General features: G+C 43.5%; 1 protein-coding gene across 1 annotated transcript in view; it reads left to right on the top strand.

The window, feature by feature from the left end:
• The first annotated feature begins 6,575 nt into the window (after positions 1-6,575).
• Positions 6,576-14,499, top strand: part of DGKZ (diacylglycerol kinase zeta) — a 172,992-nt gene continuing 165,068 nt past the window's right edge. The window contains exon 1 of the mRNA XM_069740308.1: positions 6,576-6,605. Coding sequence (XP_069596409.1) covers positions 6,583-6,605 — 23 coding nt within the window. The 5' untranslated portion in view covers positions 6,576-6,582. The remainder of the gene's footprint in view (positions 6,606-14,499) is intronic.

Here is a 14,499-nt window from a genome sequence, read left to right as displayed (position 1 = left end):
CCTCATTTCCGGAACCCCCTTGTGCCACTGCCCATTATTGAGGTACCGTTCGAGAGAATTGCCATGGACTTGGTCGGTCCCTTAGTTAAATCAGCTCGGGGCCATCAGTATATATTAGTCATCCTGGACTATGCCACACGCTATCCTGAGGCAATTCCCTTGAGAAATTCTTCCTCAAAAAGCATAGCCCGCGAGTTGGTCCATGTCTTTTCCCGGACAGGTCTGCCAAAGGAGATCCTGACTGACCAGGGTACACCTTTCATGAGCAAGGTGATGAGGGAGTTGTGCAAAGCCCTGAAGATCTCCCAGTTGAGGACCTCGGTGTACCATCCCCAGTCAGATGGCCTTGTTGAGAGGTTTAACAAGACACTAAAGAGCATGCTGAGAAAAGCTATAGAGAAAGACGGTAGAGACTGGGATTGTCTCTTACCCTATCTGATGTTTTCCATTCGTGAAGTTCCACAGGCCTCCACAGGGTTCTCACCGTTTGAGCTTCTATATGGCCGACATCCACGAGGACTCCTGGATATAGCCAAGGAAACCTGGGAGGCCGAAGTCACGCCCCACAGAAGCGTCATTGAGCATGTGGCCCTGATGCAGCAGAGGATTGCAAAGGTGATGCCTATCGTGAAAGAACTAAAATAAAACTGAAATAAAACCCCAAATCAGTAAAGTGGAGGCAATTCAAACATGGCCAAAACCAGTTTCCAAGAAGCAAGTTAAAGCCTTCCTGGGAATCGTGGGATATTACAGGAGGTTCATCCCAAACTTCGCCACGATGGCTGCGCCTCTGACTGACCTGCTAAAAGGGACAAAACCAGTAATGGTTAAGTGGTCCGAAGAAACAGAGTCAGCCTTCCAAGAAATGAAAAACGCTTTGTGTAAGCAACCCGTTCTGATGGCCCCAAACTTCAAGAAAGAGTTTATTCTTCAGACAGATGCCTCAGATGTTGGGGTGGGAGCAGTCCTTTCCCAAGAACTACATGGGGAGGAGCATCCTGTTCTCTATCTGAGTAGGAAGCTGTCCTCATCTGAAAAGAACTACTCAGTCGTTGAGAAGGAGTGCTTGGCCATAAAATGGGCAGTGGACACATTACGGTACTATCTGCTGGGACGTAAATTTAGACTGGTATCTGACCATGCCCCACTTAGGTGGATGAGGGAAACGAAAGGGAGAAATGCCAGAGTCACCCGTTGGTTCTTAGCCCTGCAGGACTTCAGTTTCCATGTGGAACATAGGGCCGGAGAGCTGCATGGTAATGCGGATGCCCTATCGAGAATCTCTTGTTTAGTGGGGGAAAGTGCCAAGCCCCACGGCTTTAGGCAGAGGGGGGAGGTATGTAGCATGGCTAAAGGGTGTGTAGTCGATGGGAGGTATGTGCCACATAAGTGCCTTGTTACGGTATGGTAGCCCAGGGGTATTTCTGTCTTGCACATAACCATGTATATATATATGTGTTTCAGGACCTGTGGTAATGTCAGACCACATGGCTAATCATGTGATGGGTTACTGGGTGTGGTTAGCTCTATTTAAGACTGGCTAATGCTTTACACAGGAGATATGTGTGGAGGTGAAACCCTCCTGAGTGTGTTACGGCTTCAGGACTGAGCCGGAAGAACTGGACACTTGTTTTTCTTTGCCTGAACCAAAGGCTATTTTGTTTTCTGTTGTTTTGCCACATGGTTTATGAAGCAATAAACCCAGTGAACTTTAAAGGAACACGTCTCCTGAGTGTCAGCCGTCGCAGCTGAGTGAGTGGAACCCCTACACTGCGTTTACTGATCGGAATAATTTTATATTTTGATAGATTGGACTTGTACAGACGTGGTGACACCAAATGTTTTTTTTTATTATTTATATTTAAAAGGGGAATGAAGGGTCATTCAAATTTCTATATTTTGGTTATTTTTACAAACTTTTTTTTAATATTTTGACTTTATTTTATTAGACTTGAACCTGCGATCGTCCGATTGCTTATAATATATACTGCAATACGACAGTATAAAAGAAAAATCTTTGTCTCCTGTGAAGCTAAGCCTGTGAGCTGAGCTTCACAGGAGTACCAAGATGGCAGTGACCGGGGCAGTGCCCTGGCTGACATAGTACCCATTGGCGCCCATGATAGAGTCTCGGTGGGCTGATGGTGGCTGTCAAAGGCTTTTCCTAGAGCCATACCTAATGACATACTCTTTACATGTATTTTTTTCTCTTTATTTTTTTTCCTCTCTTTTGGATCCATTCACTGAGCTAAACTGATACCAGGTGCACGACGCCATCTGCCCGCTAATACTGTGCAACCATCACTGCCATAACCTCTGCGGCTACGAATATTGTCCAGTCCACTCCTATTCCGGTCACTAACCATGTTTATTATGATCCAACTACATTGACAGAACCACCATTATTCATTACTCTAATGCTGGTCACTAAATCAGCCCAAATTCTTCCTCACTAAACCAAACATGGAGCAAGGAGCTTGAACTTGATCTGTTTATCCGTATCTACAGGCGATGATTTTCTGCTGTGTATTTTTTTTTTTGCAGCTTTGCTGTTTTATATTAACTCATTACTTTCCAGAGCTGTGATCTATGACTATAGTTTATCTCTGGTGTCTGTAGGGCATCTGAGGTGGTCTGGGACACGCCCCCTTCTCTCGTCATTGGTTCGTGCTGCTGTTCTCTGCAGTGTCTGTAGGGAGTCTGAGGTGGTCTGGGACACGCCCCCTTCTCTCGTTATTAGTTTGGGCTGCTGTTCTCTGCAGTGTCTGTAGGGAGTCTGAGGTGGTCTGGGACACGCCCCCTTCTCTCGTCATTGGTTCTCTCCCTTTCCTTTGCAGCTCTGCAGTAAATAAACATGAGTGGAGGTTTTGATGGAGTCCAGCAAAGCGGAAATCTCTTCTGGAAGTCGTAGAGGATCCAGGTCAGTCGTCCAGCATGCGCTATGTGTGAACTCTATTCATGATGCATCTCTGAGCAGTGGAGTAGCCTGGCGGAGTCACAGGGGTGGTTGACTCATGCAACCAAAGTATGGGGGTGAAAATGTCAGGGCCCATACTCCTCCCCCCACAGCCTGGCAGCTGCTTTGTGGCCTCAGTCACTGCCTCTAGTGGCCATGCAGAGCGCAGCAGTTAGGATGAGTTTGTTATCAGCTGCTTTGTGGCCTCAGTCACTGCCTCTAGTGGCCATGCAGAGCGCAGCAGTTAGGATGAGTTTGTTATCAGCTGCTTTGTGGCCTCAGTCACTGCCTCTAGTGGTCATGCAGAGCGCAGCAGTTAGGATGAGTTTGTTATCAGCTGCTTTGTGGCCTCAGTCACTGCCTCTAGTGGTCATGCAGAGCGCAGCAGTTAGGATGAGTTTGTTATCAGCTGCTTTGTGGCCTCAGTCACTGCCTCTAGTGGCCATGCAGAGCGCAGCAGTTAGGATGAGTTTGTTATCAGCTGCTTTGTGGCCTCAGACACTGCCTCTAGTGGCCATGCAGAGCGCAGCAGTTAGGATGAGTCTGTTATCAGCTGCTTTGTGGCCTCAGTCACTGCCTCTAGTGGTCATGCAGAGCGCAGCAGTTAGGATGAGTTTGTTATCAGCTGCTTTGTGGCCTCAGACACTGCCTCTTGTGGCCATGCAGAGTGCAGCAGTTAGGATGAGTCTGTTATCAGCTGCTTTGTGGCCTCAGTCACTGCCTCTAGTGGCCATGCAGAGCGCAGCAGTTAGGATGAGTTTGTTATCAGCTGCTTTGTGGCCTCAGACACTGCCTCTAGTGGCCATGCAGAGCGCAGCAGTTAGGATGAGTTTGTTATCAGCTGCTTTGTGGCCTCAGACACTGCCTCTAGTGGCCATGCAGAGCGCAGCAGTTAGGATGAGTCTGTTATCAGCTGCTTTGTGACCTCAGACACTGCCTCTAGTGGCCATGCAGAGCGCAGCAGTTAGGATGAGTCTGTTATCAGCTGCTTTGTGACCTCAGACACTGCCTCTAGTGGCCATGCAGAGCGCAGCAGTTAGGATGAGTCTGTTATCAGCTGCTTTGTGGCCTCAGTCACTGCCTCTAGTGGCCATGCAGAGCGCAGCAGTTAGGATGAGTCTGTTATCAGCTGCTTTGTGGCCTCAGACACTGCCTCTTGTGGCCATGCAGAGCGCAGCAGTTAGGATGAGTTTGTTATCAGCTGCTTTGTGGCCTCAGACACTGCCTCTAGTGGCCATGCAGAGCGCAGCAGTTAGGATGAGTTTGTTATCAGCTGCTTTGTGGCCTCAGACACTGCCTCTAGTGGCCATGCAGAGCGCAGCAGTTAGGATGAGTCTGTTATCAGCTGCTTTGTGACCTCAGACACTGCCTCTAGTGGCCATGCAGAGCGCAGCAGTTAGGATGAGTCTGTTATCAGCTGCTTTGTGACCTCAGACACTGCCTCTAGTGGCCATGCAGAGCGCAGCAGTTAGGATGAGTCTGTTATCAGCTGCTTTGTGGCCTCAGTCACTGCCTCTAGTGGCCATGCAGAGCGCAGCAGTTAGGATGAGTCTGTTATCAGCTGCTTTGTGGCCTCAGACACTGCCTCTTGTGGCCATGCAGAGCGCAGCAGTTAGGATGAGTTTGTTATCAGCTGCTTTGTGGCCTCAGACACTGCCTCTAGTGGCCATGCAGAGCGCAGCAGTTAGGATGAGTTTGTTATCAGCTGCTTTGTGGCCTCAGTCACTGCCTCTAGTGGCCATGCAGAGCGCAGCAGTTAGGATGAGTCTGTTATCAGCTGCTTTGTGACCTCAGACACTGCCTCTAGTGGCCATGCAGAGCGCAGCAGTTAGGATGAGTCTGTTATCAGCTGCTTTGTGGCCTCAGTCACTGCCTCTAGTGGCCATGCAGAGCGCAGCAGTTAGGATGAGTTTGTTATCAGCTGCTTTGTGGCCTCAGACACTGCCTCTTGTGGCCATGCAGAGCGCAGCAGTTAGGATGAGTTTGTTATCAGCTGCTTTGTGGCCTCAGACACTGCCTCTTGTGGCCATGCAGAGCGCAGCAGTTAGGATGAGTCTGTTATCAGCTGCTTTGTGGCCTCAGTCACTGCCTCTAGTGGTCATGCAGAGCGCAGCAGTTAGGATGAGTTTGTTATCAGCTGCTTTGTGGCCTCAGTCACTGCCTCTAGTGGTCATGCAGAGCGCAGCAGTTAGGATGAGTTTGTTATCAGCTGCTTTGTGACCTCAGACACTGCCTCTTGTGGCCATGCAGAGCGCAGCAGTTAGGATGAGTCTGTTATCAGCTGCTTTGTGGCCTCAGTCACTGCCTCTAGTGGCCATGCAGAGCGCAGCAGTTAGGATGAGTCTGTTATCAGCTGCTTTGTGGCCTCAGTCACTGCCTCTAGTGGCCATGCAGAGCGCAGCAGTTAGGATGAGTTTGTTATCAGCTGCTTTGTGGCCTCAGACACTGCCTCTTGTGGCCATGCAGAGCGCAGCAGTTAGGATGAGTTTGTTATCAGCTGCTTTGTGGCCTCAGACACTGCCTCTTGTGGCCATGCAGAGCGCAGCAGTTAGGATGAGTTTGTTATCAGCTGCTGCGCTCTGCAGAGACCAAGATGACAACGATGGAGCCAAGCAGTATGGAACGATGTGCATTGTCCACAGTGGGCCGGAAGAAGCCGTGAGTGCTATTTGACCTTTGTCTCAGTGTAGAGGACAAAAGTCCTGGAAGGTGACATTATTTTCATTATTTTAAGGAGTCATTAAAAAAATAACATATAATGCGCTGTACATTTTTTTAAAGATGGAAGCCTATTGATGATAAACCTTCTTTTAGACGACATCCATCGCTCTCCGTGTAACATAAATGTCAGGAGCTGCGGGAAAAAAAAATAGAGCAAACAAAAAAAAAAAGTCTCCAGGGGTGATGATGATGGTTCATGTGTAAGTGCAATGTTATAGAGCCCCCCCCCCTAGACATGTCCCCACCTCCTCGCATGTCCCTGGCCTGGCAGCGCAGGGTTAATTACAGTCTCTACGGTGACACGATGAGCGTTATTATATTAGCTGGTCTCCTCCTTCCTCCACAGGGCACAGGCTGACGGTCGCCTCTCACCGCCCTGGCGCTCTCCGTGGCCAGACGTCTATTCCTGCCAGCCCTGAACTTACTCTTGACTTTCGCCTCTTCCTCTGCTCCTGCATCGCCTCTAGTGCACTCCTCTATTTCCCTCTTTCCTTATCTTTTCTTCTCCACCCCTCGGCTCCATCCTTCCTTCTCTCTCCTCTCTGCTGTACACTTCTCCTTCCTCCCAGATACATTGTATCTTTATTCTTTCCCATTGTTGTCAGTGTATCCGAGTTTTCCTTGTTCCCTTCTCCACTGTCTCACTTCTCTCTCTCCGTCCATCACATTTCCTTCTTCTTTCCTCCCGGTCTCCCTGGTTGAACTTCCCGTCATCATTTCCCACCATCCTTACCAGACGGCAGGTAAACCCCATCATGGCCGAGGGAGGGCACGACCTGGAGGACGGACGGGTACCCATCCTGCAAGGCTTGGATGAGGAAGAAGAGCTGAGAGCTGGCACCGCTCCCATGGCACAATGTAAAGAGGCCACACTGGGGGACGCAGACACCCTGCTGCCGCTGTACATGAAGAAGCAGCTGTCCTACAGGTGAGTGACGGCACTTTCTACACATCCGCGGTAACATTATTCCTAGATGGCAGAATCATCGCTATATGAATGGAGGATCGGCTGCAGATGTAGCAGAGCTGATACCATCACAACTCACTAACGTGTCGTCAAATAGAATGTAGAATGTAAGCCCCCGAGGGCAGGGTCCTCGCCCCTCTGTACCAGTCTGTCATTGTTAGCTTACTGTGAGTGAGATCTGTAACTTGTATGTAACCCCTTCTCATGTACAGAACCAATGTATGGAATCAATGGTGCTATAGAAATAAATAATAATAAAGAAGTGCAGGGAAAGGCGGCAAAACCGCGACAGTGAATCCTGACACCAAGTACCGGGACAGGGACTGTCAGTCCTATAGCACTTGTCTCCAGCTGTCACCAAACTACAACTCCCAGCATGCCATGACAGACACATACAGGTACGACCCAACTGATGGTGATCGATGCCCTATATGAGATTGCTGGATCTTTCTATAGTAATTATCATCAACAGAATCTGCACTATTATCTAAATGATCTATTATCTATCTATGTTATCTTTCAATTTATCTATCATCTATCTACAGTAACTACTATCTGTCCATTGTTCATAGCGATCCATCTATCATCTATTACCTATCATCTATCTATTATCTATCAGTTATTACCTATCATCTATCTATTATCTATCATCTATTACCTATTACCTATTAAAAATTAATAAAGGGGATGGGAGAACTACAATACCCAGATAGATTAGCGAAATTAGGATTATTTAGTCTAGAAAAAAGACGACTGAGGGGCGATCTAATAACCATGTATAAGTATATAAGGGGACAATACAAATATCTCGCTGAGGATCTGTTTATACCAAGGAAGGTGACGGGCACAAGGGGGCATTCTTTGCGTCTGGAGGAGAGAAGGTTTTTCCACCAACATAGAAGAGGATTCTTTACTGTTAGGGCAGTGAGAATCTGGAATTGCTTGCCTGAGGAGGTGGTGATGGCGAACTCAGTCGAGGGGTTCAAGAGAGGCCTGGATGTCTTCCTGGAGCAGAACAATATTGTATCATACAATTATTAGGTTCTGTAAAAGGACGTAGATCTGGGGATTTATTATGACGGAATATAGGCTGAACTGGATGGACAAATGTCTTTTTTCGGCCTTACTAACTATGTTACTATGTTACCTATCATCTATCTATTATCTATCATCTATTATCTATGTTATCGATCTAGCAATTTATCTATGTATCTATCATCTACAGTAACTATCTGTCCATTGTTCATAGTGATCCATTTATCTATTATCTATCATCTATCATCTGTTATCTATTATCTATTATCTGCTATCTATTATCTATCTACTATCTATATATTTATTATCTTTTATCCATCTATCAATGTATAATCTATTTATTATCGATTATCTATATATGGTCTATTATCTATCTACTATTTATTATCCATCTATCATCTATGTATAATCTATTATTATCTATTATTTACGTATCTATTAATCTATCATCTTCCTTTTTCCCTTTGCTTATTTATATTATTTCTCTCCATAATTCAGATACAATTCCGCCTCTGAGATTGATGTTCGTTCAGTATCCAGTTATCTAATAGGATTGTCTCAGGCTGATTTTATACCAATGTGATTTTTGGTTTGACCAGCTGGCCCCAATACAGAGGGAATCTCTGTGTCATTATTAAATAATCTACATCTGATGAGTTTGACATGAATTCCCATCCTTCAGGCCAGGACTTATTCGTATTGCTGCAGCTCTGGACATGGTGGTCTGCGGCACCAGCCAGATGGGGTCACATACATGGAAGGGTTAAGGCTGATGATTGTGCTCCATCTCTGAGCTGCATCTGTGCATGCCTCTAACAATCAATGGCGCTGCAAGAAACATGGGGTGTCCTGCTTTCCTAAAACCCTGAAAGCAATAAGAGAAAGGGATATAAAGCCTTGTAGCCAGTGGTCAACCCCCACGGGGGCCAGCAGTGCTTGTACCAACCTGTCCTGTCCCTCTCAATATTACTTAGGAACTGTATTGCGGTATTATTATAGCACTACAGTGCACTGTTTGTACATGTTCACTACTAGGCACTATTGTTTACATATATTTGGCACTATTATATAGAGAGTATATGGCAGTATTATTGGAGCACTACAGCGGACTGTTTAACATGTTTACTATAGAGCACTGTTATTTATATATGGCACTATTATATAGAGAGTATATGGCAGTATTATTGGAGCACTACAGCGGACTGTTTTACATGTTTACTATATAGCACTGTTATTTATTTATATATGGCACTATTATATAGATGGTATATGGTGGTATTATTGGAGTACTATAGTTGAGTGTTTTACATGTTTACTATAGAGCACTGTTATTTATATATGGCACTATTATATAGAGAGTATATGGCAGTATTATTGGAGCACTACAGCGGACTGTTTTACATGTTTACTATACAGCACTGTTATTTATATATGGCACTATTATATAGAGAGTATATGGCAGTATTATTGGAGCACTACAGCGGACTGTTTTACATGTTTACTATATAGCACTGTTATTTATTTATATATGGCACTATTATATAGATGGTATATGGTGGTATTATTGGAGTACTATAGTTGAGTGTTTTACATGTTTACTATAGAGCACTGTTATTTATATATGGCACTATTATATAGCGAGTATATGGCAGTATTATTAGAGCACTACAGCGGATTGTTTTACATGTTTACTATATAGCACTGTTATTTATTTATATATGGTACCATTATATAGCGAGTATATGGCAGTATTATTGGAGCACTACAGCGGACTGTTTTACATGTTTACTATATAGCACTGTTATTTATTTATATATGGCACTATTATATAGCAAGTATATGGCGGTATCATTGGAGCAGTACAGCGGACTGTTTTACATGTTTACAGTATAACATTGGTATTTACTCCTATATGATACTGTTATTTTGACAGGTTACAGTGTTTACTGTATGGCACTATTATTGATGTATATATGATACTATTCTATAGGAAACATATGATGGCATTATATGGTACAATTTTTTTTACATTGTATCACTTAGATGCTACATAGCATTGCCCTTATGTTCCTTTTTTTACAAACCTAATGGCGGGGTGCCCCTTTAGGTTCCCTCAAAGATCTCGGCCCATAATAGGAAGGGGTGATAAATTTGGGGCTGCATTTGTCTATTGTCGTCTTTACATACATCTATATTTTCGCAGACTTCTCGGGCGGTTAAAGGGTGCTGGCGTTCTCTCCGCATGGATACATCAGCACAATGCCGCTTACATGGCTGTGTACACAAACTTCAGGGACTATACTTTAACTAGGAAGGTAGAAAACAATGCAAGATTGACTGGGTTGTGCCAGGCTCCTGCCGTGTTAATAACCTGTAAGCGTGCTTAGCATCATTGTATAGACCCAGCTGTGAGTGGCAGTATTACACCAAGTCACGTGCGGCCGCTGAATGCCGCGCTCAGATCTGGATCTTGCAGGAAGGTTACGTGTCAATTACCAAACAACAATTGGGTCCTACAGCTCCTTTATTCTGCGGCCGCCTGTTACAGTTATCTGTAGGTAGTAGTTTGGTATTGTTTCAACCATTGCGTGTGATATGGCATATCTTTCTCTCAAACTTAAAAAAATGTCCATTAAATATATGCAATAAGTTATCAAATTGGTAAAATGGTACTTACTGGGCAAACTGGGTGACAAACAAGATGGTGGCCACTACAAAAGCCACAGAAGTAAACAAGGTGATATGGGGATAGTGGATGCTAACTAGTATTTCAAATATTTGGCGCTATTATATAGGGAGCATATGGCGGTATTATGTGAGCACAGTGGTACCACTTTTAAGCACTGTGTCATTGAGCACAACCTGCCATTGATACAAGGGTAATATTACACTTCTGTCTATGCCTTGTGTTTCCAAACCAAATGGCTGGCTGCCCCTTTTTATTGGACAGGCCCATGATAGGGAACACATAATGTAATGGTCCTAAATTCCTGGCCGCGTTGTGTATTGGCCCAACAATGGGTGCTTCTGTCCTTGCTTTGGTCACTCTCTTAGATGTCTCAATTTTGGTAATTGCCGTGTTGATAAATGTGCTTCTCTTGGCAGGTTTAGGAAATTCTAATGTCAAACCTTTTGGGAACCGTAATGGGCACCCTGTTTACCCCCATTCTTGCTTACTCACCCAGAATAGATTATGTAAACCCCCTAGAGAACCTAAGTCTAGGAAGAGAAGGCATTGTCAACTTATTAATAATTATAAACATTGGACTCGCTGTAATAATCAGAACTGATGGAAGATGGAATCAGCAATGCAACTTCGAGACAGAAGTGAGTTCAGAAAACAGTTCTTTAATGAAGGAATAAAAACAGCTAGAAACCATTCTGTGCAAGGCAAGAGGGACTGCTGGTTCACTGAGAGATCAGATTACACCTAGCTATAAAGGGGAATAATGACTGCTTTATCATACACCAAAGCTGGACTCACAGCCACATTGCCCAGTACTGCTGTATAATGTTTTCCATTCTTCTGCTTTCTTGCGTAGATCAAATACACATGCTACATTTATTAGCACAAACATATGCTTGTTTATCCACTTAAAATCCACTTCTTCTGCTCTATCTCCTGAACTCATCATTCACTCTTAAATACTACTAAATAGGAAAAAGGGAACAAATCCGGCACCAACATCAAATAAATAAGTTCCTGTGCAGTCAAATGGGTCCACACCTGTATGTACAAAGGACAGGGTGCGCACCGAGAAAACACATAACAATTCAAGAAAAGGAGAACAAGAAGGTGCCACCTTCTTTTTCTCCTTTTCATGAAATACTACTAAAATCTGCCCTGTACAAGGCAAGAGAAACTGAGATCACTGAGGTATCAGATTAAAATTCCCTATTAAAGTATCTGGAGAAGCGGAAGAGTGAGGAGAAAGACACACCAAGATGGTGCCGCTGCTTTCCAGTAAGTATTTTATCTGACACTAGGGCTGGATTCACAGCTACCAGCTACACAGATCAGTACTGCTCTCATTAGTGTCATCCGTGCTCCTGCTTTCTAGTAAGCGTTTATCTCACCCCAGAACTGGATTCACTGCTACACTGTTTAGTACTTCTGTATAATGCGCGTCATGATGCTGCTTTCTGGTATGGGTCTTATCTCACACCAGACCTGGATTCACAGTTATACTTAGTACTGTTAATCTCTTCCATGCTACTTTTTTTTTAATTACTGAAAGATTGCCCACTACGTGTTTTCCTGACTTCCATAGTTTTAGGAGAACATGACTTTTCATAGATTGCTGTGCTGTTAATAAATACACCAGGACAGTCATCAGATTGTGGGGAGAAAGGACTTCATCCTTGGACATCTGTCAGGTTGTGTAAGAGCCAGTTGATGTGTTTTCGTCCTCTCCAATTCTTATCTTGTATCCTAGTTATGAGGAGTGATCAGACCAGCCACATAATGGACATGCAGAATACAATGTTTGCTTTTCTCCATTGTTGCTTCCAGGTGAGTCCTAGCGGCTCAGCACAAGCTCCGAGTGTCATACACATAGCACTCCCCTTCCTCTGCCTTTGGTACAGGTATAGAAATTGGGTACTGTTGCTATTTTTGGGCATCATGGTGATACCGTTACATGGTCATAATGGACAATGCTATTACATGGGCACTTCCATGTCTGATATCACATGGGTTGATACATCTTATGACTTTAGTATGGGTCGTATTATATAAGCTGTAGTTTTCATCATTACCATTTTGGTGTACATATGACTTTCTTATCTCTTTCAGTTCCATTTTTTTGGAAGCAAAGTGACCATAAAAATAACCAATTCTTCCGTTTTATTAATTGTCATTCTCTGTATTTAGATAAATATTATTAGTTCGGACAATTAGGCACAGCAGTATCAAATACAAATATGTTATGTGTTTTTTGTAGATTTTATCTGTATTCTAACATATAAACAAAGTATCCCCCTGCGCTAAACACACCTAGAGGAAGATGATACCGCAAACTTCACGTGACCCACGTTTCCATCCTACAAATTATGGCACTTTCATGTGTTCCTATATGTAAATTAAGTTGCCATAGTCAAGAGAAATAGAAATTTTTCCTATATTTATACCATTATTATATTACCTAGTATTTTATAACATTTTATGTAATAGATTATGTTCAGTTACCAACCACGCTCCCAACAATCAGGGCAGCAGGAAGCCGCCAATGTGAGCAAAGGCCATTGTTCCATGCGTCGAGCTGAAATATGCTTTTTTTTCAGTTTCAATCACGCACATGATGGCATATATTGTATCTGACATTCAGCTCATTTTTTTTTTTCATTATTATCATTACTTAAATCACATGAAAATTTAATTCTTTTAATGTAATAAAATTGCCGTTTTCCATGCCTCCACATTAAAAAATCAAACTAAATACGTGTACTGAAAAAAAATACAACCTGACAGTTGATGCAAACAATCAAAACGTCATAGATCACACAAAAGTGATGCATTCTCCAAGAACATCTTTTAATTTAAGAAAAGTACAAAAAACGTAAAAGACTGCCACCTTCTTATTACTATAGTTAGAAGGTTAAGGTGATGTAAAAATATATTGCAAGAATAAAAAATAACAGGAAAAAAAACTAAATTTTAAGAATTAATGGCAGAACTTCTGCTATATTTCCATTCTCGCTCCCCTCCCCCAAAAAATAAAAATATGCTAATAAAAGTAATTTAAAAAATGATGATAGGTACAAGTGCCTAAATGTGGTACCAATAAAAAGTACAACATGCAAAACTTATTATCCATTACATGCAGAGGACACTTTTCTCATAGCCGTTTTTATCGCTGGCCAAGATGATAACTGCCCATGATCGGAGATAAGAAGCTGCCACTGAGTGACCTCACGCTGCCTCACTGCTCGCCTTGTGCCCCGATATTACCCATCCTACCGGCTGGCTCACTATGGTCCCAATGCTTACATATATAATTTTGGGGATCAATACTGGTGCATCAGAGAGCCACATCTACAATACCCCTGCAAAAAAAAATATGCTAATACAAGGATATTTGGCTACATTCGTGTTAAATAGTTGCTGTGGTTTCATGAATCAATTGGGCAAGTGAGTATAAGAAAGTTTGTAATATGTCTTATAAAAGAAATCTGCTACTTTCTCCATCTCTGGGGTGAGGAAAAACACTTACTTGAAAGCATCAGCAGAATGTAAAACATTCTAAAACAGTACTGAGCAGTGTAGTTGTGAATCCAGCTCTGGGACGGCATAAAACATTTATAGATTGTTCCCTACCTCTTCTCACCCCCAAAAAGTGTTCTTGTTTATACACAGGATAGAGGATCATTTCTTGATCAGTGGAGTCGCCAGTGATGCGAAGATTGAGACTCTGAAAGCCTGAGAATGAGACATCCTGAGTGGAGCAGAGGTGCGCCGCTCGGCATCTGCACTATTCATTGTCTACGGGACTGCTGGAAATGGTTGAGTTTTACACTTATCAGTCGCATAGACAATGAATGCAACGAAGGTTGAGCTTGTGCACCTCGGCACTTTTCACGACGGGGCTGCTGATACCCTTTCAATTTGCAGCAGAAACTGGTGAAAACTACAGCAGAAAACTACCCCACAACTGGCATAGATTCCGTTTGTGGTGCACGGGGGGCCAAAGATGCTCCAAATCTAATAAGAGGCAATTGCTTCTTAATATTTTTGACGGTTTAAGGAGTAAGACTGAAGAACTGTATGTAACATCTAGTATATTCCCACCTCCAAATGATGGTGGGTGCACGGACAACTCTC

This window comes from Ranitomeya imitator, chromosome 9, assembly GCF_032444005.1.
Source record: "Ranitomeya imitator isolate aRanImi1 chromosome 9, aRanImi1.pri, whole genome shotgun sequence".
NCBI lineage: Eukaryota > Metazoa > Chordata > Amphibia > Anura > Dendrobatidae > Ranitomeya > Ranitomeya imitator.
Note: the sequence above shows the minus strand (reverse complement) of the source record. Positions and strands in the feature narration are given on the sequence as shown.